At 48.3% G+C, this 16,244-nt stretch overlaps 1 protein-coding gene across 1 annotated transcript in view; it reads left to right on the plus strand.

Moving 5' to 3' along the window:
- The window catches only part of SNTG2 (syntrophin gamma 2), a 180,065-nt gene that overhangs the window by 130,537 nt on the left and 33,284 nt on the right, over nucleotides 1-16,244 (plus strand). The window contains exons 12-13 of the mRNA XM_058682379.1: nucleotides 3,997-4,113; nucleotides 12,030-12,101. Of these exons, the coding sequence (XP_058538362.1) occupies nucleotides 3,997-4,113; nucleotides 12,030-12,101 (189 nt within the window). The remainder of the gene's footprint in view (nucleotides 1-3,996; nucleotides 4,114-12,029; nucleotides 12,102-16,244) is intronic.

Genomic DNA, 16,244 nt, shown 5'->3' on the forward strand with positions numbered 1-16,244 from the left:
GCTGCCCCCCAACTCGGGACCCTCACTCGCTCGGCCTGCGAGCACCGCGAGTGACCCATCACGCTCAACTAGTTTGAGCTCCAGGTGCCTGCACTGTGAAGCCACAGAGTCACTGGCTCTTTCTGGAAACATCACAGTTGAAGCCGTCCTGTAAGGGCAGACTTTTTATTCACTGCCCATCAGTTTTCTGATTTGCCTCTCACAGGTTTGAGGTGCAGAAAACCGAGAAGAGTGAGCTCAGTTTGCTTTAAGTAGCACCCACATCTGAGTGGGTGCTAGATGGTGCTCGTGATCAGGCGTGGGCGCAGGGTGGGGGCACTCGTCAGTCTGTGCCGGTCCGTGTTTGCTGCGCGAGAGGGACAGTTAGGCCTGTGTCTAAGTCAATCCACGAGTGCACGTTTTGTAATTAGAAAAGAAACTCTAGGGCCCCCTGGGTGGCCCAGTCGGTTGAGCTTCCGACTTAGGCTCAGGTCATGACCTCGCAGTTCATGGGTTCAAGCCCTGCGTCGGGCACTGTGCTGACAGCTCAGAGCCTGGAGCCTGCTTCTGATTCTGTCTCCCTCTCTCTGCCCCTCCCCTGCTCGCACTCTATCTCTCAAAAATAAACAAACATGAAAGAAAGGAAGGAAGGAAGGAAGGAAGGAAGGAAGGAAGGAAGGAAGGAAGGAAGGAAGGAAGGAAGGAAGGGGAAAGAAAGAGAAGAAAGAAAGAAAGAAAGAAAGAAAGAAAGAAAGAAAGAAAGAAAGAAAGAAAGAAAGAGAAAGAGAGAAAGAGAAAGAAAGAAAAAGAAAGAAACGAAACTCTAAGGAAAGCTGCTCTAAATGTAACTTTTATTTCTTGTAACATTTTTCTGAATACACGATCATCTGTTTTGCCTTAGGGAGCTGAAGGAGGGCGGTAAGCTGTTAATGGGTGATAGTTCCATAGATGCCTTCAAATTCATACAGGATTCATTTTGTAGTCCTGTGCAGAAAATACTGTTTTCTCAGTCTGCGCTGTGTTTCTAACGTGGAGGCTCTTGTGGACTCTTCCACTGAGGGCAGAGCTCCACTGTCCACACGTAAAGCGTGTCTTCTCCAGGCTGAGGGGGGAGGGGGAACCGACCAATCGGTTCTGTTCTCTCCTGGAATAATTTACCGTTCTGAAATTGGATCTCAAAATTAGCAAAATGTCTGTGGAATTGTTTTTATGGTAAATCAGAGACTCTCTCGAGACCACAGGAGAGAGGGATGGTCCGGGTGGTGACCCAGAACTCAGCTTTTCAGTCGTTCAGTGTCCCCGGGACCCTGCTGGCAGGTCACTGCGATCAGGGCTGTGCACACGTGGGCACGCACAGTGTGTGGCTTTGACAGGGCTTGAACTTACTGTGCTTGGAGGAACGTGCTGACCTTTCAGGATGTACCTGTGTCTCCTGGCACGTGAGGAAGAGCTCGGGTCTGGGATTCAGAACATGCTGTGTTTCACTCTGAAAATCAGGAGTCACAGCAGAAAATCAGGAAACAGTGTTCAGGGAAACTTCAAGCCATCCGAGGAGCAAAACTCCCGATGCTGAGAGCACTAGGTAGTTACGGCTCAGGGACCTCGAGGCAGTGGGGTAATCTTGCTCGGCTTGGTCTTAGCAGGATGTTGTCACACCCTAAGCCACGCCAGTGTGATGCCAATGTCCCTAACACCTGGGTTCTAATCCCAAGTAATCTCTTCGCTGGTGACATACTTTGGCCAAATTAACATCTCAGCCACAGTTTTCTCTCCCATAAGATAAGCAAGCAGTAATGGGAAATCTAAAGACTTTTTCTAACCTCAAAATTTCTGTATTACTTTGAACTTTTTTTAATGTTTGTTTATTTTTGAGAGAGAGAGAGAGAGCAAGCGAGCATGAGTCGGGGAGGGGCAGGGGCAGAGAGAGGGAGACACAGACCCAGAAGCCGGCTCCAGGCTCCGAGCTGTCAGCACAGAGCCCGACGCGGGGCTTGAACCCACAAACTGGGAGACCTTGGCCTGCCATCCAGGCGCCTCTGAACTCTTTTTCCCCTCGGGGGCTCAAATTAGTTCATTTGGAAGGAAATATTAGAGACGAGCTTTACTGTGTGGACTTTCTGAAGAGCTACCCCCTGCCTTGTCTCAGTGTGCTTTGGGTACAGATTATCTCACATGTGCTCCAAAAACTAAACATTTTGTGTGTATTATAGGAGTTTAGATTTGTGACGTTGGGCCCTTAGGAACGAGAAGGCATGCTCTTTTTCATTCTGAACCGTTAATTCCTGGTTTTGGTATGTAGAAAAAACATACTATTTGATTAAATACTTTTAAAAGTAAACGTATTTGGGAATTACTGCAATTTGCAAAAACAAATACAAGACAGAATCGGCAGATCCTACAGAAAACCCAGTACAGATGATTTTAGACTCACGTTCAGTGACTAAGATGGCTGTAGATCTTGCCATCCAAACAGAGGCAGGTCCTTCCGGGATGACGGCCAGCCTGAAAACAACACATGTACATTTAAAATGGTCCTGGGCGAACCCGAACACGTGCTCCCTGCTAAAACAACGAGTAGTTCTGTACATTTCCAAACTACATTTTATCTAGAAAACCTGAAGTAAAGGGAAATGTGGGTGCCTGGCTCATCAAACCCAAAAGAAACCGAAGTATCTCAGATAATGTGGGCATTTTCTGTGTAAAGGGCCCAGCCTACGGCGTCGTCTCATGAACACTTACCTAATTATCTTGACTCAGTCATGTGAAAAAAAAGGCTTTCCTATAGAAATGGAATCAGAAGAGAGAAATGAAAATGTGCTCATTTATTATGAATGGTCATGTCCTCTTAATGTAATTTACAGTGACATAATCAGGTAGGTGTTCCTAAAATTATAATATACGTTTCTTGGAACACATAATAAGCCATTAGAAAACTCATAATGTAAAAGATAATATTAGCTACCCTTGAAATTATTTATGAACTACATATACCCAAAAAAGATTCACAAAGCAGGCAATGTTTCTAATAATAGCTAAGCTGTAACTTGTTTCTTTGCTAATTAATCGAGGCGGAATTAAATTACATACGGAGTTTCATTAAGTTCACATCCAATTTATAGATGTTTCAGGTTAACAATCTGGTTTTTAAGCATTTCTTTTTGTAAAACTTCATCTGGCATCTTGACCTAGGACGTCTTTCACCGGCCGTAAGAGTGAAAGCTGTCAGGAATTTGTCACGTAAACCGCAGAAGCGGAGAGGACCTACCTGAGCCCGGGCTGGGCGCCCCAGTGAGCCCCAGGGCACCGCCTTGAAGTGGCTCATAGGACGGTTTTATTTCGTAAGGTTTCCTGGCATGTCTGTGATAATTCACTCTTCGTTTTACTTACACGTGAAGCTGCTTTAAACACTTACTTTTTTTTGTAAACATGGCAAAAGGAGGAAATTAAAATGAAATTACTACAAAATATGTGTCACATCAAAATTTGGGGTAAGACGCAGGGACTTCAGCTTAACATGAGTTTGTGTTCATGCACTGAACACTTAGGTTATATCACTGCTTCCGTAAGCTTTTTGGATCCTATTCTGATTTGTTACAGCTTGCACACAAAATGCCAGTCGTAAGAGTCAAATATCGTTGTCTTCTCTTCACTCTCGTCAGGAAGTGGAACGGTAAAGAAACAGTCACCTTTCCCACGTGCGTCAGCTCTGTGCAAACTCATGGACGAATCCGAAATCCTAGCCCCTGAGAGGATGTGATTTAATACTGTGTTTTTAAAGATGCGCGGAAGGCACAACTCTGCCGCAGGCAAGGGGTCTGGTGGCACCCAGACATGCACACGGAGCCCGGCAGGTGCAGAGCCCCGGGGCTGTCCCAGGACACTACCTTTCACATCCGTCTGCTTGATCAGGGTTAGGACACCTGCTGGTTCTGGGCGTGCCCGTCTCTGCCGCTTCCAGCCCTGCGACCGTGCCCGCTGCAAAGGCTTTGCTTTAATTACACAGGCTTTCTTTTGCAGGTTGTGCACATGGGCTGGGTCAGGGAGAGACTCGAAGGCACCAGCTCCTGTGAGACCTTCAGATCCAAGTTCTTGGCCCTGAAAGGCTCTTTGCTGTATGTTTTCAGCACCGCTCCGGTAAGGACGCCTTGACATTCCGTGGGCAAGGGGTTGCTGATGAGAAGCAGCGATGGGATCCAGTGTTCGAGGGAGGCCAGGGCGGCCCCTCCCACTCACACCCCTCTCCCCGGCCCGGAGGTGAGGGCACAGAGACCGTCCCTTACGTGGTCAGAGAACCCAGAGACGAAACAAAACAGGTCATGAAAGTTTAAAAGTTCCTCTTTCCTTCACATCCCCCAAGTTTTGTGAAAATAACGAAACAGCCTGATTCAGCAGGGCCCCTCGTAGAAACCTGACGCTAAATGCCATAGTTGCAATTTTGTTTTCAAATTAGCACCGACGACGCCTTTCTCCCTGAGCGAACCAGGTACATAACGTGTGCTCTGCCTCGGCTATCAGTCAAAGCAGCTTCTGTGGGCATCAGGACCAGGAACCACAGGACCTGGGAGGTTCAGGCGTCCAGAACTTTGGATGCACTGTGTGCAGTGTCGGTGGAACTTCCTGCCATTGAAAGGAAATAAACAGGTTTCCTTCCTCTTAAGGCTGGGCAGTGTCCCATTGTGCACACACACCACACTCTTTCTCTGCCCACCGGGCGACGGACCTTGAATTGTGTCCGTGTGCGGCTGTTGCGAATAGCACTGGATGGAAATTTGAGTGTCTGGACGCCCGGATTTCATTTCCTTTGCGGAAATACCGAATCACGTGGTAGCTCCAGGTTTGATGCTTCGAGGACCCTCCGCACTGTTGTCAGTGGTGGCCCTGCCAGCTCACATTCACCGACAGTGCACGCGGCTCCCTTTCTGCACATTCCCGCCAGCACCCAGTCTTTGTCTGGGGCGGGGGGGGGTGCGTGGTGGGAAGACAGTGTCGTGGGTGGAGCCCCACCTCCAAACGCATCGGGCCGCGTACGTTAAATTTGTGTTCTTGTTGGATGGCGATCATATCCCAAGAAAGTGGTTTTAAAAAAATAAAGAATAATGAAAGGGCAGAATCACATTTTACCTCCAGGCATCAAGACAATAATGCAAGTTTTCACTAATGAATATAGTTTTTTTTTTTGTTTTAATTTTTTTTTTTTTTTTTTTTTAACGTTTATTTATTTTTGAGACAGAGAGAGACAGAGCATGAATGGGGAGGGTCAGAGAGAGGGAGACACAGAATTGAAACAGGCTCCGGGCTCTGAGCTGTCAGCACAGGGGCCTGATGCGGGGCTCGAACTCACGGACCGCAAGATCGTGACCTGAGCCGAAGTCGGCGCTCAACCGACTGAGCCACCCAGGCGCCCCATGAATATAGTTTTTTTAATAAGCTTTTTAATTGGGAATAATTTTAGATTTACCGAAAGTCGCATATGTGGCATGGAGAGTTGCTGGGTCCCAGTTTCCCCAAAGGTTGGCACCAAATGTGACTGTGGTCCCTTTGCTGAAAGTGAAACTGGACAGTGGTCCCTCCTGGTAACTAAACCAGACAGACACTGCTGTCCTCACCAGCCTGTCCACTGACGCTCTTCCTGTCCCAGGACCCCCCCAGGACACCGGCTTGGGTGTAGCTGCACGTGTTTTGATAAACCAACAATGCTGTGAATTTACTGAGGCCGAAGGGTTTTCTGAATTAAAAAAAAAAAAATCATAGAATTCTACTCAGAACAAATGTACTAATGTTTTTTAGCATTTGTTGCTAAACATCCATTCTCTGGGTTTGGACAAGGGTGCAGTGATGCGTGTCCACCATTACAGCATCCTACAGAGTGGTTTCGCTGTCCTGAACATCCTCTGTGCCCAACCCCCGCCCGTCCTGTGGCCCAAAACCACCGATCATTTACTGTCTCCGTGGGTTCCCCTTATCCAGGTTGTCCTGTAGTTGGAATCATAGTGCGTGGCCTTTTCGCGTTGGCTTCCCTCACTCAGTAACATCTGAGATTCCTCCTTGTCTTTTCGTGGCTTGTAGCTCATGTATTTTTAGTGCAGAATGAGATTCCGTTGTCTGGATGGACCACAGTTTATTTATCCGTCACCTACTGAAGGGCATCTTGGTTACTTCCGAGCTTAGCAGTTACGAATAAAGCTGCTGTAAACATCCACGTGCGGGTTTCCACGTGGACGTAAGTTCTCACCTCCTTTGACTGAATTCCAAGGAGTGTGATCGCTGGACCGTCTGGTGTTTAGTTTTGTGAGGAGGCTCCACACTGTCTTCCAAAGGGGCCGCACCATTCTGCGTCGCGACCTGCGATGAGTGAGTGTTCCTGCCCCACGTCCTCGCCAGCACCTGCCGTTGCCGGGGTTCCGGATTGTGGCCATTCTCACGGGTGTGCGGTGGGACCCCGTGTGGTTTTAACTTGCGTTTCGCGGAAGACGAGTGAGTCATCTGCTGCCTTTGTCTCTTTGCTGGGGAGGCGTCTGTTGAGGTCTTCGGCCTATTTTTTTACTCAGGTTGTTCGCTAACTGTTGAGTTTTAAGAGTTCTTTGTATGTTTTGGGTAACAGTCCTTTCTTGGATGTGTCTTTGGCAAATATTTTCTCCCAGTCTGTGGCTCGTCCTCTCTCTCTCTCTGTCTTTCTCAGAGCAGTGTTTTTAACCTTAATGGAGTCCAGCTCATTGGTTCTTCCCTTCATGGATCCCGTCTGTGGTGTTGGATTGAAAAGGTCATCATCACCCCCAAGGTCACCTAGGTGTCCCCGATGTTATGTTTAGGAGTCTTACATTTTGCATTTTGATTCTGACTGATTCTGAGCTTTTCGTCAGGCGTGTAAGGTCTGGGTCGAGATTATTTTGCACACGGACATCCCTTGTTCCCCAGTCACTTGATGAAAGACGGTCTAGGCTCTGTTCTGTTTTCTTTGCTCCCTTGTGAACCGTCAGTCACTATATGGGATTAGGAGCTCTCTCTGATCCATTGATCTGTGTGGCTCTAAACCACCTGCGGTGAACACTGTAGCTTTGTAGTAAGTCTTGAAGTCAGTTGGTGTCAGTTTTCCAACCTTTCTCCCTCAATATCGGGCTGCCTGTCGGGATCCTTTGCCTCCATACGCATATGAAGGTTAGAACGTCTGCATCCACAAAGTAACGTCCTGGGAATGGCTAGGCTGAGTTCTCACGGAAGTTAATTTCTTAACAGACATGATGTTCCGGGTAAAAACGGCCGGGATATGAGGTCCTGTGATGATGTCTCAGTCCCTCGTGAGTCTGAGCCCCTGGACTCTGAGCCTCTCCAACGTTCTCTGGTTTATCTACCCCCTTCTGTGGGGCAGGGTGGGTGGGGGACTGGACTTGGGATGTCCCTTCCCCTGGGCAGGGAGGCTCTGATGAAACCCCACCAGATTCCGCTCTGGCTGACCAGCCTCCCCGAGGGCAGGCCTGTGCAGAGCTGGGCTCTGGGACATTTCAGACGTCTCCGAAGGGACTTTCCCTGGTGTTTTCTGTGGGAACCTGGTTGAGCTCCTGCAGGTAAATCTCACACTTTTGGGGGGTCTCCCCCACCCTGTGACTGGGTTGCCCTGCAGTTTTTAACTCTCAGCAGCTCGCTAATGACAGGCCAGATTTTCCCGCCCGCCCTGGTGCCCACCATGGACTCCATGCCTCCTGACCTGTCTCAAGGCCGTGGTGCGCCCTGTGTCCTCCCCTGTGGCTCTCACGGATCTGCGAAGAGTCTGTTGAGGTTCTCACTTGTTACACCGGAGCAGGGACTTCCAGGGTCCTTGTGCACAAGCAGAAACATGTTTACTTTTTAAATAGAAAAAAATCAAACTCTCCCATCACTTAATGGTATTACGCTTGTTTAAACAAACCGTTTTCATGCATTATCCCAAATATTTTTAAATGGGGACTCGGAAGATTTTATAAGACAACGAAGAAGTTTTACTCTGAAAAACCCCAGGGAAAGAGTGGTTTGGTAGAGTAAGTTGTGCACTATAATCACTGGCTGTGGGACTAGGTGTGTTATTCCCCCTTCATTCGATAGTCTGCTCGCTTTGGGGACAGGGACAGCAGACGGCAGCCGCCGCCCCCCTCCCCCCCGCAGGGTCGCTGTGAGCCCCGACAGACCCCGAGAGACGTGTTCGTACACGTGTTTGAAGACGCCAGAGCGTTTAAAGTTAACAGGTGGACTTTGGTGTTGGTACTCGGCAAGTCTCGTCATGAGAGCAGTACCCAGAATATGGCAAGGGAATCTGACCTCGGTGTTGGCAGGTATTTCGTCCGGCCGGGGCTTGTATCCTGCGGCCGATCACAGTGTCTACTTTGCCCAAATCTGTAACACCCCCCTATGTTACGTTTGCAGCATCTGTACACGGTGACTTATGCTCTGGTGACAGAAGACAGGAGACGACCACTGGTCACGCCCCACACACCTCCGGGCCGGTTTCCCGCCCGGGCCCCACAGGCAGCGCAGTGAGCACCGCCGTGTTCCGCACGGACACTGAGCAGAGGGGGGATGGGGGCACAGGAGAGAGACGATCTCTCCGACTCGGTAAACGAGGACCCTCTTGGGAGAGCAGGGTCCAGGGGAGGTAAATTCTCAGATGTCCCCCACCAGTCACTGTCGCTGTCCCGTGAGAAAGTCCCGTATTCAAGGACGGCTTCTGAGCTCCATCAGGTCGAGCCAAAGGGATGATGTTGAAGCAGAGGAGGGAAAAGAAGGGCAGAAAGTGGAAGAGGGGCGCGGAGGGGGCGTCTGCAGTTTCCGGCTCAAGGTCCTGCCCGGAGGAGGCAGAGCCCGGGGTGGGGCCTGGCCCGGCCTCAGGCCCTCCTAGGTGCTCACACGGGCCTACGAAAGCCGGGATTGTTCTCATCACTGTGCTCTCCTTCCAGCCAGTGGGTTATTTCTGACTTGCAAATTGGCATCTGAGAAAACGTGAGCAACATGTTTTCAAAAATCATTAAAATGTGTTAATAACAGTCATGAAGTCAATTTTACAGCGTCGTACAGCATTAACGTATACATTATGTAGCAGTTCCTTATGAATATGCAGGGAATAGTAGAAGCAACTTTAAGAATGTCAATTAGGCAAATATATTCTATCATTTAAAAATTTTTCCTGGAAAGAAATAACTCATTTGAAGGTTTGTAGATTGAAGAAACACTAGATAATTGTGTGTCTGATACAGAATTATTCTGTGTCCCCTCTGGGGCTACCCGGTAGGTGTTCCCCAATAAGATTAAAGGACACCAAGATATTACATTTACAGCCTAAAGTTTCTGCTACATTCCAAGTCAGATGTGGCCGAGGAAACAAACTGTCAACTCTCAGGACTTGGGAAAAGCATCAGTGGCCTGGGGTTACAGACCTTCATGCTTTTCTTCCACGTTGCAAAGGATGGTTAGTTCCATTTTGTTGCCTGCTGGCTGGAAACGCTGAGATTTCATCGTGGATCATTTTTCCCTTTCTTGATTTCTGAGTCGCCAGGAAGGAGCGTAAGGATCAGGGGATCACATCTCATTCCCGTCCAGGGAAGTATTTCTCCGGAGACAGGCAGGCACGGTGACGGCTCCGAGTGTCACTCCGCATCCCTCCCTTCCTATCAGAGGGTCTTGCCCCTCCTGAGAGGCAGGGAAGATCCTTCAGCTGGGTCCGTCCACCTGAGGGCCTCCGAAATCAGCAGGTTACGTCGTGGAGCATCTGGTTCGCAAAGCAAGGAGTTCTGACTGAATAGGCGTCTGCTCCGGTCCCCACCGCCTGTCTGTCTCCCTTTCCTTTTAAAAGGGGTTAGGCTTTTAACCCTTGGATTATCTTCTTAAGACATCATCACAACAGGGGCATTGCCTGCACATATTTTTTTCAGTTTATTTATTTATTTTGAGAGAGAGAGAACAAGCCCACACCAACGGTGCGGATGGGCAGAGAGAGCGGGAGAGAGAGAATCTCAAGAACGTTCCATGCTCAGCGTGGAGCCGGACGTGGGGCTCGGTCCCTCAACCCTGGGATCATGGCCTGAGCTGAAACCACGAGTTGGACCCTCAACCAGCCGAGCCCCCCAGGTGCCCCACCTGGGCGTATTTTTGAGACAAGATTCTGATCTGACCAGTCTGTGGTGGGTCCTGAGGTTCCCAGGTGATGGCAAGGCTGCTGGTTCACATGGCCTCAGTAGTAAATTTACTCAAATGTAAAACCAGGATCTCTGAGCCCCTTCCCACACTGGCTAAGTCTGAATCACCCCCATGGGGCCAGGAACCTGCTTCGAAGGTGACACCTGCCTGCATTCAGAGTTAGTTCACAACTCTAGGAATGTCCGCTTCTGAGATTTCATCCATCACTCACCGCTGTCCTACAAACCTCCAAGGCTGAACTTTCTATTTCCCTTCTAATTATACAAATACACGTAGATGCCACCCATCTTGGTTTTCTTGGGGACAGCCACGTCCTAGATGGCCCCTGCCTGGGAGCTTGTTGGCTTTAGTGTTGGGTTGGTGCAGCCCAGATAACTTCTAGAGTCGTAACTAATAAAATAGAAGGTAGAGGCAGCCCTGACGGGCATCACGAATATTCTGGAGATAATTTACGTCAAGCGGAAACTTAGGAGTACTTTGTGTTTGTGCTTTGGCTGAGCCAGAGAAGGGTTCACGTAGCAAAGCTTGACAATGGCCACCATGCGCACTGAACGAGTGTGCATAGCCATGCCTATTTACAGCAACAGGGAACTACTAAGGAAGGACATTCTGAATAATGTCATTTTTTTTCTTTTTCACGGTTCTCCAAAAATAGGCAGCATTGTTATAACTGGAAAAATTAAAAATTGTGTCTACCTTCATTGCTGCAGCCTAAATGCTCTACTTTGCCCCCAAATTACCTTCCAATTATGACTGTGATTGACCTTCCCACCTTTATATTTTACCATTTTCGTGTTTTGTTAATCACAGGAGCAATGACTTACTTACCTCTGGATCAGTTAATATGAAGTGGCAACATGCCAGTGTAATTTCACATCATTAACTATTCGGTGAAACATTCTCAGGTGATGGGCTCGAAATGCCTGATTACGTCCCAGTATTTATTTGGTGGAACAATTTCAAGAAGGTCACCAACTACGTACATCATGTACTTTCATTTCAAAGACACGGTGAACCTCTGAGTATTTTCATTCTTATTTGTGTGTTTAGTTGCTGCAAGGTAGCCACCGGGTAAGCAATCACAGTCAAAATTTGTTACAGTGTTGAGTATTTCAGATTTTTCTACACGAAATATTTTCATGTACAGCATGTAAGTGAACATGAATTGCAGTCCATAGAACACCATTCAAAAGTTGGACGATGTCTTCATTATTATTGCTAAAATGGTTGTGAAATGCAATCAGGCCAATCAAAAACATGTTCGATTAAATTGGTAAGTCAATAAATTTGTATTCGTTTCTGGAACGGAGCAGACTAGTGAGTTTATCCTAAGTCTCAAGACTGGACACGCAGCACACTGTCACATACAAACTAGCCACCCTCTCAGTAAGCTCCCTAGACGAGACCGAAAATTGGTCCATAACTTAATGTATGAGGAGTCCAGAATGAATTCTAAAACTGTACCTAAGTGAGTGTAATAGATGAGCCCCTACGTTACCGACTTGTGCTGTGAGCACAAGTTCTCTGTCAAATCCCCTGCCACAGGCGAGGTTTGGTGTCCTACTGCCCTACTCATGGTGTAGAATTTAATTAAGGTAAAGACACGTTGACTCCATTGCTGTAAATGTTTAAATTTATCCAACTGAAAGTAATCCAACAAGCATGCTTGTTTTTGTGTCTACTTTAAAATTCTTCCCAGCTTTATGAGGTATAATTAACAAATAAAATTGTAAATAGCTCAAGTGAACAACATGATGGTTTGATGTATGTGCACGTGTGAAATGATTCCCACAGCTGAGCTAATGAGCACATCCATTACCTCACACAGTTGCCTTTTTTTAAACAAGAGAATGCTTATGATTTATGTATATATCTTATATTTCTTGCAGGTAAGCACATTAGACTGGGTACGGGCAGAAAAAACCTACAACCTCTGTGAGGTACTATTTAAACTTCACAAGGTAGGTATCCTTTGCACGTGAGATGTGCTCATGGAAGTAAGATGTGCCTTTGGGTTTAAGAGTCCATTGAGATAGTAAGATAACCTGAAAATCTTCTGTATTCATAACATTTCCCCATCCTGAAACCTGCCATCCTGCTGTTCACGCAGATGAATGGATGGATGGATGGATGGATGAGTTGGTGGGTGGATGGAAGGAAGGAAGGAAGGAAGGAAGGAAGGAAGGAAGGAAGGAAGGAAGGAAGGAAGGATGGATGAGTTGGTGGGTGGGTGGATAGATGGATGGATGGATGAGTTGGTGGATAGATGGATGATGGATGGATGGATGGATGGATGGATGGATGGATGAGTTGGTGGGTGGATGGAAGGAAGGAAGGAAGGATGGAAGGATGGATGAGCTGGGTGGGTGGATGGATGGATGGATAGGAAGGAAGGAAGGATGCATGGATGCATGGATGTATGGATGGATGGATGAGTTGGGTGGGTGGATGGAAGGAAGGAAGGAAGGAAGGAAGGAAGGAAGGAAGGAAGGAAGGATACATGAATGCATGCATGGATGGATGGATGGATGGATGGATGGATGGATGGATGGATGAGTTGGTGGGTGGGTAGATGGATGGATCGAAGGAAGGAAGGAAGGGAGGAAGGAAGGATGGATGGATGAGTTGGGTGGGTGGATGGATAGGAAGGAAGGAAGGATGCATGGATGGATGGGTGGATGGATGAGTTGGTGGGTGGATGGAAGGAAGGAAGGGAAGGAAGGAAGGAAGGAAGGAAGGAAGGAAGGAAGGAAGGAAGGAAGGAAGGAAGGAAGGAAGGAAGGATACATGGATGGATGAGTTGGTGGGTGGATGGAAGAAAGGAAGGAAGGAAGGTAGGAAGGAAGGAAGGAAGCATGGATGCATGGATGGATGGATGGATGGATGGATGAGTTGGTGGGTGGATGGATGATGGATGGATGGATGAATTGGTGAGTGGGTGGATGGATAAAAGGAAGGAAGGATGCATGGTTGGATGGATTGGTGGATTGGTGGGTGGGTGGATGGGTGGGTGGACCGGTGGATCGATAGAGTGTGCACAAGTGTGTATGTGCACACATACTGGGGAGAGAGTGTTTTAGTCACTGCCACTTACAGTAATATGTTCCAGGATCTTTGGTATATTATTGTCATTGCCATTGTTTTTAACAGGTCAGATACAAACCCCAGCTTCCCAGCTTTTCTTTTCAAAGTCTGGCCCAAGCGGACCAGAATGACTGATCAAATATTCCACGTCTATTAGAGGGAAAGTATTCACTGGCTAAGAAAGGGCAAAGTTTTACCAATAACCTCCATCCCAAGCTTTCAGAATCACCCAGTTCCAAAGTAGCGAATCCACTGCCAAGAAACAAGTTTTCCGTTTCTCCTGGGCTGACACCTCGTCTGGGACTCATGAGGTGGGGGTTTCCCGGGAGCACTCTGTGCGACTCCTGCTTGCTTGCAGTTGTCACGCGTTGACATATCGGAGAAGAAGACAACCGGGGATTTGAGCGGGGATTGCACCAGGCTACACCAGCCAGGAGACACGGGTGTCTCACGGATGGGCTTTTAGCAGACCTCAGGTCACACTGAATGATACAGAGGTTGGGAAATGGAACCTGAAATGCAAAACCTGGTCACTGAGCGGCTCAGGGGACTCCGCCAGGCGGGAAGAGGTCAGTCCCACCCCATCCCGGTGACCCGGGAAGCGCCTGCTTTGGGCCCAAGGGTGCTCCCAGCTGTGACTTGTGCCCAGGCTGGGGGGGGAGGCTTGTCTCTGGCCTCCTGCCCCTGCTCAGTGAGAAGCCAGGGCCGTCACCACCCATCACAGGGGAGGAGACACGGGAGGCGGTGCCCTCGGTCAGCTGTCCCGGACCTGCTGACGTCCGGCTGACCCACAGTGCACAGGCAGGAAATAAATGCACCCAGTGAATGTGCCACAGAGGGTCTGCTGTTGTGTGTGAAGCACGTGCTCTCGATGTAGACGGGGCTGATGCTACCACCTGAAATTTTACTTTGTTTCTTTATGCCTCAGTTTCCTCATCTGTAAAATGGGGTGATAATAACTTGTTGTTGTCTATTATTTGTGACCCTCTGCAGGGTTGTGTTAATTGTGGGATGACCAAACGCCCCGGCCGTAAGGAAGTGCTCGCCGAACACGGCCTTTTTAGGGCATGTTTGAGGTCCCCTCCTGCCCTCTGCATCCCGGGAGCCGTGATTCTCCCACACCACAGGGCCAGGGATGTACCTGCCGGTGATTCTCAGCCTTGTCTTATGGGGAAATCACCCGGAGGGAGCTTTAAAGCAGAGCTAATGGTTTCATTTTATTTGAGATGTGGCCCAGACATCTGTGTTCATTCTGGAAGTTTCTGCGGTGCTAACATGTGGTGCTAACATTCTGCGGTGTGAAGTCTCGTGTCGTGTGTGCAGCATTTGTGCTTTGACACCTCCTTGTCAGTAAGTATCATTTTACAACACTAATGAATTCCTCTGCGTCATTGGACAGAACCTTAGTGATGAGAGGCCTGGTTGTATTAACAACCTTTACAAAACCATGAGAATATTAGTTGTTGTTAATAATGCCAGTAGGGATCATAATTGTATGTTAATTATACCTCCTCATCTCTTTTTTATTTTTTAATGTTTACTTATTTATTTTGAGAGAGAGAGAGAGAGAGAGCGAGGAGGGGAGAGGCAGAGGGAGAGAGAGAATCCCAAGCAGGCTCTGCACTGTCGGCACAGAGCCCAACACGGGGCTCGATCCCACAACCTGTGAGATCGTGACCTGAGCCAAAATCAGGAGTCAGACGCTCAGCCTCCTGAGCCGCTCAGGTGCCCATTTCTTCCTTCCTTTCCACTCTCCTTTCCACAGTAGTTGAAACTCATTTGCTCCATTAGTAAGTCACGCACTGAAATGTGAAGTCAGAGACCTGTGAGTGTGATCTGGGCGTGTAAAACAACACACATTGTCTCAGGAATCATCCGTCCCACAGCTGGTCATGAGAGGAGTCAGATTTCAGCCTAAGGTCTATGGCCCCAGCTGAACCGCACTCTGTGGAAGGTCTCCTTGCAGGCCCACTAGTGGAGGTCAGTGGAATTCGGTTGCTGGAAGATCTGGACTGGGGGGGGCTCAGCTCCTTGCTGAGTTGACCAGAGGCCGCCGTCTCCACCAGAGACAGCCATTTCCACCATATTCTGTTGGTGAGAAGCAGGTCACTAAACATACATGACACATATGACGTGTGATACACATCCTCTATATGGTATGTAGGTATACACACGTAGGAAGAGACCACATGAAGCCCACACTACGGTACTGGCCACAGCGTGGCGGGGAGCAGACTGTACTTGGCCAGACCATGCTTGTTGCTGGGGGTGGGGGCGGCTGGTCAACCCTGGGCTTCAGTGAGGTATCAGAAGTGAGTTACGTACACTTGGAGGGAAGCTGTCTCCAGACGTCCCCTAAAAAGGCCAACAGCTAAGCCTTGACCACATCATCTGTGGCACAAGTCTGGGAGACGTGTCCTACCAGCTGGGGGCTTCCCTTCATTCTGGGGACGTTTCTGTCAAGGACTAATTTCTTCCAGCAACAAAACAGCCCAGATGGATGGAGAGCTTTGACTTCGTGGCAGATGAGGCCCAGGTCAGGGGTAAGAGGCACAGCCTTGAGTTCTCTCCGCAAGGGGAGGAAGCCGTGTCTGAGTCCCGGTACAGGAGAGCGCTGTGCCCCAGCGTGGGACGCTCCTGTGTCTTTCTCACGCAGGAGTGTGCACAGCAAAGTAGGAAGTCTGTACCGGAGCGGAAAGTAAAAATATATGCAATGCCGTTTTTCATGTGTTTTGTCTGAGAATTTGACCCCACGGAGTCATTAGTCAAAAGTTAGAAGTTTTGAATGAAAATTTAATGTTTTAAATTTTGATATGCCTCCTTAAATGGAAAATGTCCTCAAAAATAATTTTAAATTTAGATCTGGAATTTTAAGCTGCATGTAATAACAACACCTACGAGGGAAATACGTCCCCATAATACTATTATCACAGTGGTAGAAGGAACCATTATGTTGAAGTGATTCTCGTGATAATTTATACGTGTAGATTTTCATTCATCGATATTCCACAAGATAATTG

Source organism: Neofelis nebulosa, chromosome 9, assembly GCF_028018385.1.
Source record: "Neofelis nebulosa isolate mNeoNeb1 chromosome 9, mNeoNeb1.pri, whole genome shotgun sequence".
In the NCBI taxonomy this organism is placed as follows: Eukaryota; Metazoa; Chordata; class Mammalia; order Carnivora; family Felidae; genus Neofelis; species Neofelis nebulosa.